We start from the raw sequence: 9,201 nt of genomic DNA, 5'->3' as shown, positions 1-9,201 counted from the left end.
TTACCTCCTTCTCCTTTGAAGATACACATGTACCAGCCACTGGGCAACAAATGGCCAGAAAACAGCAAAGACTAAAGTACCAGGAGAAATCTCAAACGGCCACCAGGAAGGTCTCTAAAATAACACATAAAAAAATAATTTCTCCAGTTATATAAGATGTTGGTAAATGTCTACATAGACATAGAACTATCTAAGATTATATATTTGGAACCTGTATGTTCTGCCCCAAATGGGCACTGTGTCACTTGTATATTCCTCCCTAGTCTCTACATTTAGAACTGCTTTAAAATTTCCTCCTGTAGATCTGTCTTGCAAAAAATATTTGAGATTAATCAGGGTAATAACTAAAACAAATGGATCAAATTAACAGGAGACAAAAGGCAACAGCATTTAAAACGCTGCTTTTTGACCTCTTTTTAAGATAATTGTGTTATGAAAAGTTCCATTTTAATCTACATACAGTCAAAGGAAAGCCAACATAAAAATCAAAGCTGTTCTGTTGAAAGTAGGTAAGATTTTACCTTAGCAGGTGAGGGAGTCTGATTATTTGAATGTATGGTTGCAGTTCCTGCCTGCAAATAAAACACAAATTTGACACAGTGACAAATTATGTTTCAAATTTATACTCACAGCTTCACATTATATTCCTACTGTGGTTTCTGAAACATTGCAACGTAACATTGTTGCTCACATCATGAAATGGAACACTTATGCCTGGAGTGATGATTTTGCCACCTCTTCCCTGCCATCCATCCTTTGCAATTAAGCCTGCTTACATACAAACTCCACTACATTACACACATGCTTACATACATTACTCCAATAATCAAGCTTTTTAAAATAAAGAATAAGGATGATCTCCAACTAAGTCATGCTCCGAGTAGGAGCACTGAGGTAAAGTCGGACTAACACTGGACATCACTTTATAGAATACAAGCACATCTTACCTGTGAAGTTGTCAGTGTTTCCAATGCATGCAATCTCTGAAGGACATTTTGCATGTCTTCTTGTAATCGTATAAGCACTACTGCAATTTGTTCATTGAGGCCACTTCTTGGTCCTCTATCTGACCCCCATCGTTCTCCATCTCCACCACTACCCATTTGTCCACCTTGGGCGCCATCACCCAAAGGGTGCATTCTATGACCTAAATTTAGGGGAAAGAGAAAGCATTGAGAAATAAGGCATGATTTTTAATCCATATAAAAATCAGACTATGAAAACATTTGTTTTGTAAATTACAAAAATAAAATAAAAAGTATGGCACTAGCCTTGCTTATCTACATAAGAACATAACAAAACAAATATTCCAACAGTACCTCTCCCTCTTCTGATTCCGTAGAAATCCACCTTTTCACCACCTTTCTTTTCTTTGTGAGGGCCTCCATCACTTGCCTTGCCATCCTCACCACCACACTTGACTTCACCTTTTCCTTCAATTGCAGCCACCATTATACCGTCTGTCTTGTAGTTTCCAAGTTCAAGAAAACCAGAAGCACCCAGCAGACTGCTGTGGTCTACTTCTGAGAAATGTAATGGATGTTTTGAAAATCCTTTCGTTGACTCCAATATCTACAAGTTAAGAGAATTAGCTATTATATTTTCCTTAAAGTATTTCCCATAAAGCTGGGATACCTAATATACCTAACATACCACCTATGTTAGATCTTTTGTGGGCTATTGTTGTGGTCCAGGGGCACCTCTGCATTTAATATGCATGTTGTGAAAAATGTAGATTTCTTTCTAAAGTAAATAGCAGCTTGAAAGGACCTCAGCAGGGTAAGAAAGAGTTAAACTCTCCTTTCTCATTTGCTGCAATCAGAGTAGTTATCAGCTCCCCTAGGACCTGCTTTCTGAATATATATTTTAAAAGAGCATGCTAAAAGCAATAGACACATTTAAAACCACACCTAGGCTGACCATTATACAGACTGTGGAAGCGTTGTATTAGATGTACATTCTATTATTTCTTCCAGATTCTAACCCTTCATCCATTTAGCAGAATCTAAATAATTGCTTAGGCTTACAGAATGCAGTTATGTGAGACCCCTGGAATTTTGGGCTTTGAGCAGTTATCTTCATGCTATATCAGGAACTGATTTCATCAGTCTGCCTTGCGGCATGAGAGGATTGCTGTTCAAGCAAACAAGTTTAAAGTTTATGTAGATTCAAAGAACTAATTTCATGTCTCTTTGGATTCTGGCCACTTTATGTTACCTTTTCACATTCAGTACAAAACTTGATAAACTGTACCTCTTCTTGTCCAAACTGCTCCATGGAATCACAGTATATTTCACTATCCGAATCGCTTGTCAAGTGCTGAATGCTAGAGACCTCTTCAGCGGTATCTTCATTTGCACCTGTGTGTACAGGTATATGACCAAACACTTAATAAGTGCAAACAGGCCAATTTGGGCAAGAATGAAACAATGACAGCACAAAAGTCCACTTACAATCAACTTATAAATATATCATCAATCTAAACCTGCCTCTCTCAACCTTGGGTCCCCAGATTTTGGACTATAACTCCCATCATCCCTAGCTAGCAAGACCGCTGGTCAGGGTGGATGTGAATTGTAGTCCAACAACATCTGGTAACCCAAGGTTAAGAAAGGCTGGTCTAAACAGTGAGCACAAGATCACACTTCAAATATTAAAAAGCTTATTATGTAAGTTGTTTGCTTAAGATAAAGCAAGTGAAAGCACGGCTTGCAATAGCTATTCACAACGGGGCAATATCGTTAGATGTGATTGTTGAGGTTAATTTATCCTAATTACTTTGAACCACACCTCTCTCAATTATATTTTCCACATGGATGCCCTTTGGGTAAGCACTTTATTTGCATGAATCTCCCAACCACTTTGGGAGGAGGAGGAAGAAACTTGTCAGTTAGATGAGAAGAAGCCTCAGTGTCATTTACTGTACATGGAGGGGTTTACATTGATTCTCCATCACACAAAGACACAGTAAGTATATGAACTGAGGGCACACTACAGTCAAATACTGTATTTACTCAAATCTAATGTGTACCTTTTTTGGACGAATTACATTGCGAAAATTAAGGTGCGCATGAGATTCAATGACACATTTACTGGTACATTCGCCAGCAAATATTTTTTTTTTGTTTCAAGGTTCTGAAAACTGAGGTGCGCATTAGATTCGATGGTGCATTAGACTCGAGTAAATATGGCATAAAAATTTTAACAAGTTTACAGAATATATTATCAAGCAGACCAAAGTTTAAATCTCCAACCATTTCCACTACAGCTTGGAAAAAGTGAGGAAATAATCTTTACAAACCAGACAGCAAATTCCCAGGGTAGTCTTCACCACTGGAAAATTCTGCTTGACAAACATATAGACTAATTTGGAAAAATGCACATGAGGAAAGCACCTTGGTGAGAAGACCCAAAATTAGAAATTATAGGTAGTTCAAGGCGCTTGTCTCTCTTCTTTACTTCTTCATCCACATTTATACCATTCAGAGCGGATTTAGTCTGTATGCCATTGTGAATGTCAGTATTCGGGACATCTTCACAGCAGCCATTGGCGACAACACAGTCCAGCTCCTGAGCAGGCGTCAAATCTGGTCCCAGACTCTCACTTTCTGTAAAACCAATAAATAAGGGGACAACATTTCAAACAGACTTATACTATGAAATATACTAGTTTTTACAAATTTGCTTTTTTATTTGTTCATAGATTTAATGAACTCTACTCAGGGCTGGATTTAGGTTTGATGAGGCCCTAAGCTACTGAAGGTAATGGGGCCCTTTCTATGTCCAGCTGTCCTTTGTCAACAACAAATTGCCACTGTTTTTTGTGTTGAATATATGCTATATGGTAATTTATGGACCTAAAGTGGTACCTCGGGTTACATATGCTTCAGGTTAAGAACTTTGCTTCAGGCTGAGAACAGAAATCGTGCTCCGGCGGCACGGTAGCAGCGGGAGGCCCCATTAGCTAAAGTGGTGCTTCAGGTTAAGAACAGTTTCAGGTTAAGAATGGACCTCCAGAACAAATTAAGTACTTAACCCGAGGTACCACTGTAATAGCCATTTGCACACGTTGCCATGCAACCAGTCCATGCAGAATGTAGGCACCCTTTATATGGAAATGAGCAAACCAGTGATATTTTATGGAGCAGGCTAGCAGGTGGGGCCCATTACTTACATCATAGGAGCCTACACAACACAAAACACTGTTGCTGTATGTAGGTTTTATTTTATTTGTTTTTTATATTATATTTTGGAAATGTACATTCAGGTTTTTTCCCTTCAATTTTTTTGGGGGTCCCCAAGAGAGTGGGACCCTAAGCTATAGCTTTTGTTTAGCTTATACATAAATCTGGCACTGACTCTACTCATCTCTGACAGTCTCTGTCCATGAAGTGGGCAGCATTACTCCACTACTATGGAAGCCTCCTTTCTGCCAACTAAATGTGTGGAAGCCCCACTGCCAGGATCCCAACTGGTGAAAGCCTACGGAAAGCCCTGAAACAGCGAGGGGCTGAGCTAGCACAGGATCTGCTGGATACCAAGCCAGCCCCACTGCAATGACATGTCAGCACTGGGCCCAACGTGGGCCTCATTGCTGTAACGACTTCAAGTGGTCCCCTTCCTCCTCTGCACCAGGCTGTGTGGGTGGCAGAGCTATGGATGTGGCTCTGGGCCTGATAGCCAGTTAAGCCCCGACCACGGTTTGGATTGCAGTGTTAAGTTACTTGTACTACACAATTCATTAAGCAATGTTTCCATCAGTTACAAAATAATAAAGAAAAGGAAGAAAAGCTGAACCACCCATAGTCCAACCACCTGCATGTTGCTTTTGACTTTTTGTGTGTCTTTCTTTGTATTTAAATTGTGGGCACCCATTCCATCTCTGCAGTTACGTGTCCTGCATTCACTCATCACTCCTATTACCAATCTATTAAATATCTTTCCATTAAAAAAAACACCACGATTGTACACAAAAGCTTACATCCCAACAACATGTTGTTCCATCATGTTCAGAATTTGCTCCTAGGTAAGTGGGGGCAGGATTACATCTTGATAATCAGATTCCCAAGCCTCTTCTGAAATCTAAAGTTTCCAAACAAGGCTCACTCTTACAAAATAATGTAGGGCAGGGAGACACGGGACCATTGCTTTTTTGTGTTCCACAGCAGCCACAGTCTGCTTGAGCAAGACTAAAAAGAAGCACAAACAGCTTTGAAAAGGTGGGTGCGGTTCAGAAATAAAGCTGTACCTTTCTCAACCTGCTTTAGCTCTGTTATTTCTTCCTGATGGGGTTCCTCCTCCGACTCTGCTCCGCTGTCGCTGCTTTCAGATTTGCCATTCACAGCTGGCATAGACGTTATCGAATATCCAAGGTCTAAAAGCAAGTTCAGAAAATGAATATTTACTGTAGAAGATTTAAAATATTTGTGTAGTTATTAAATATTTGGTTTTTTTAAAAAAATAATTCAAGAGAATTTCTACCTCTTGTCCTTAAATATAAGTCTCATATATTATATATATTATATATATTTTCCCCAAACTTTCCCTCCTTTGGCTCACAGCATCTCTACTGGTAAGTGAAAATTCCTTATCATAGCTTGAATCCAGACTTGGATTTTTTAGGGTTTTCAAGGGCAGGGAATGTGACCTTGCCAATGTTGCTGGACTTGAGGTCTCATAATGCCTGGCCATGAAATTTGTTGTCTAGGGCTGATGAGAGTTGGGAGTCCAGCAACAACTGGAAGGCCACAGGCTCTCTACTCTCGGGCAAAACACACCATTAACTATTTGCTATTGGTTCAGAATCCATTGCTTTGGCAAGAAACCGTAGGTACGCCAATACTATTGAGAAGCCAAACTTCTCCATGGCTTAGAAAGCTTCTTTTAGCAATGGGATACTTCATTATAAAAGTATTCAATGCAAAGTGTTGTGTGAGAAGAGCAGATATAGATATGCTTCAGCTTTTATATCTACTACATTTATGTCAGTAAAGAACTTATAGTTTTGTATTATTATTACATGGCTACAGATACAGGAATGCAAGATAGGCCGTCACTATCAAAGCCAACAATTTTAAATGTCAAGCAAGCCTTCAGTATTCAGTCATATATTCTCTATTTTGAAACCAGAAGAAAATTCAACGTCTTCCTGAAACACTATTACCATATTGGCCCAAATAGAAGCTGCACCTTTTAAATTCAAGGGGGGGGGGGGGAGAAAAAAAGACAATACCCGAATATAAGCCACTCTCTTAAAATTCCGCAGGCACTCACACCAGTTCCTTTTTACCGTATGTCTGCTTCAGCAGCGAAATCGTAAAAGCCAATTTTTGTAAGGTCGCAAATTTAAGCCATACTTTAACTTTTCACGGTTGGAATTTGGAAAAAAGTGATGCTTATATTCAGGCCAATACAGTATTTGTACCAACATAACATTATATATATAATAATCAGTCTGTGAGGGTATTAAAATAGGTCACTTCTTGACTCCAGGGATGAATTATTTAGCTCTGGCCTTAAATAACAGAAGTATGTATGCACCTATGCCACTTCAATTCAGTAAGATTCTTTTTAATTACTAATTTCAGTCTGATTTGGGGAGGTCTACCAACGGAGCAACAGTGAAACAACAGAGGCAAGAAGAGTGTGATCGGTATTAGCATAACTTTTACTTGGGGTGCCAAATACTTTAGCATGTTTAATCTTTTGATTCAAGTTGCTTGTTGTGCAAATCAATAGCTGGGACTTGTTAAACATGTTTTACTGCTTCCCTTTGTCTGCAAGGGACTTTGCTACTCAGATCTATATGATAAATTAAAGGGTGACGAGGCAGATTAGTTTCCATACTTTTGTTCCAGGCACTGTGACAAGGGTGGATCGTTTTCACAACAGAGTCGACTAATGTTTCAGACAAGGAAATCTGTTTGATAAACAAAGCAGTCCCAGTGCAATACAGTAGCTCCCCAAATTGATATGATTCCCAAATAATAACCATTTTGATGATGTTTAAGGAAAACGGCTACGGTATTTTTATTTGCTGGATCACTCATAAATATGGCTTGCAGAACTTTAGTTAGGATATATGATCAATATGGCTTCCCTATGAAGCACCAGCACATTCCCTACCTAGCCACATATGGACTGAAGAGGAAGACAATAGGATTATGTTCAATTCAATGGATCACAGAATCAAAAACTCGTAGTGTTGGAAGGGACCACGAGGGTCATCTAGTCCAACCTGCTGCAATGCAGGAATCTTTCACACAATGTGGGGCTCAAACCCACAACCCTGAGAGTCTCATGCTCTACCAACTGAACTATCTTTCACGGATGCAAGAACTCTGCTATAAAGTCCAATCAGGACCCTTCTTTGAGAAAGGCTCAAACCTCCATAGGTTGCAGAAGAAAGAAAGTCATAGAATCATAGAGTTGGAAGAGACCACAAGGGCCATCGAGTCCAACCCCCTGCCAAGCAGGAAACACCATCAGAGCACTCCTGACATATGGTTGTCAAGCCTCTGCTTAAAGACCTCCAAAGAAGGAGACTCCACCACACTCCTTGGCAGCAAATTCCACTGTTGAACAGCTCTTACTGTCAGGAAGTTCTTCCTAATGTTTAGGTGGAATCTTCTTTCTTGTAGTTTGGATCCATTGCTCCGTATCCGCTTCTCTGGAGCAGCAGAAAACAACCTTTCTCCCTCCTCTATATGACATCCTTTTATATATTTGAACATGGCTATCATATCACCCCTTAAGCTCCTCTTCTCCAGGCTAAACATGCCCAGCTCCCTTAGCCGTTCCTCATAAGGCATCGTTTCCAGGCCTTTGACCATTTTGGTTGCCCTCCTCTGGACACGTTCCAGTTTGTCAGTGTCCTTCTTGAACTGTGGTGCCCAGGACTGGACACAGTCATAGAATACAGTTAAACAAAAACCCACCTGTACCAGTTTTGACTCTCTCCCCATCCTCTCTTCACTATCCTTGACCTCTGATATCCCTTCTTACTACTATACTACTTCTTTCATGTCGCACCCTCTCTCAGTAGTTTTGGGAACAAAATTTGAAACAGCAGACGAAGACAAAGCATGAGGTGCAATCATATTACCACCCACTTAGGTGAAGTTGACAAATGGTGTTCATTAAATAATAGTTCCCTAATTTAATCATATGTGCCTTGGCATACAGATGTCCCCCCCCCCAAATGCAGGGGTTATGTTCCAGGCCGCCACGTGCGTACGTAAAAATTGAGTAGTCAGGAGTACCCTCTAAATGCCCTCTCCACCGCTCTCTCTCTCCAACCTAGACCAAAAATACTGTATCCAAAAAGATCCACAACTGGAATTAAAGCTCTGGGGCTGGCAGGAGGCTGGAGGATGCTACCACGTTCATCGGCTGTTAAGTAGGGAGGCTGAGAGGCCAAAGCGAAGCCCTGCTGTGCCTCCAGACTCTTTGGGGCTTCCTCTGCCCTCTTCAGACTCTGGGGAGGGTCTGGCTGGATGCAGAGGAAGCACCAGTTGGGGAACCCCCTAAGGAACCCCCCAAGGGAAGAAAGCTCAGAGCCAGGGGATTGGTGGTGGGACGAAAAATGGTCAGAGGGAGAAGAGGGAGCAGACTGGGAGGAGGAAGTGTTGGAACCTGAAGAGGTAACAGGGTTTAGTGAGCAGGAAGAGGCTGCGGCAGAGCCCAGACACAGAAGCAGAAGCAGAAGCAGAGCAGGATCTAGAGACTGAATGGAAGTAGGCTTCTGAAGAAGCCAGGGAAGCTTCCTGTGGTCTCCCAGAACACACAGAAAACTGAAGAGAGCAGAGCAGAGATGAAACAAATTGTTATGTACTGAGTTGAATAAGATCCAAACTGCTGCAGTCTGATTGGTCCTAGAACAATATGATCCAAAAGGCAGCAGTCTGATTGGTCCTAGAACAATAGGATTCAGAATGCAGCAGTCTGATTGGTCCTAGAACAATGCAGCAGTATGATTGGTTGGCAGGAACCACCCAATCATGCTCCAGATAGAAGTGAATCCACAACCTGATTGGCTTACAGTAGAATTCCGGAATTAGCCAATCATGTGCAGCCCATTCTGTAAATAATGTATATAAAGCAGACACTTTGAGGGGACTTTCATTCATTCCTCCTCATCACTATGAGCTGAATAAAGAGCATGAAATCACTTTGCGACTCTGAGTATATTTCACAAATGAC

General features: G+C 40.9%; 1 protein-coding gene across 5 annotated transcripts in view; it reads right to left on the bottom strand.

The window, feature by feature from the left end:
* The window catches only part of ACBD5 (acyl-CoA binding domain containing 5), a gene marked incomplete at its 3' end in the record, with an annotated part of 30,971 nt that overhangs the window by 3,411 nt on the left and 18,359 nt on the right, over window positions 1-9,201 (bottom strand). For 4 of the 5 annotated variants that reach the window (XM_083406573.1, XM_083406574.1, XM_083406570.1 and 1 more), the window contains 7 exons: window positions 5,249-5,374; window positions 3,396-3,608; window positions 2,254-2,360; window positions 1,320-1,572; window positions 948-1,147; window positions 522-572; window positions 5-114 (listed from right to left, as the gene is read on the bottom strand). In XM_083406573.1, the coding sequence (XP_083262699.1) occupies window positions 5-114; window positions 522-572; window positions 948-1,147; window positions 1,320-1,572; window positions 2,254-2,360; window positions 3,396-3,608; window positions 5,249-5,374 (1,060 nt within the window). Of the gene's footprint in view, window positions 115-521; window positions 573-947; window positions 1,148-1,319; window positions 1,573-2,253; window positions 2,361-3,395; window positions 3,609-5,248; window positions 5,375-9,201 lie in introns of all 5 variants that reach the window. The other variant, XM_083406571.1, reaches the window with a different exon arrangement.

This window comes from Podarcis tiliguerta, assembly GCF_965153285.1.
Source record: "Podarcis tiliguerta genome assembly, chromosome: 12".
Taxonomy (NCBI): Eukaryota; Metazoa; Chordata; class Lepidosauria; order Squamata; family Lacertidae; genus Podarcis; species Podarcis tiliguerta.
The sequence above is the reverse complement of the archived record's forward strand: the minus strand, read 5'-3'. Positions and strand labels throughout refer to the sequence as shown.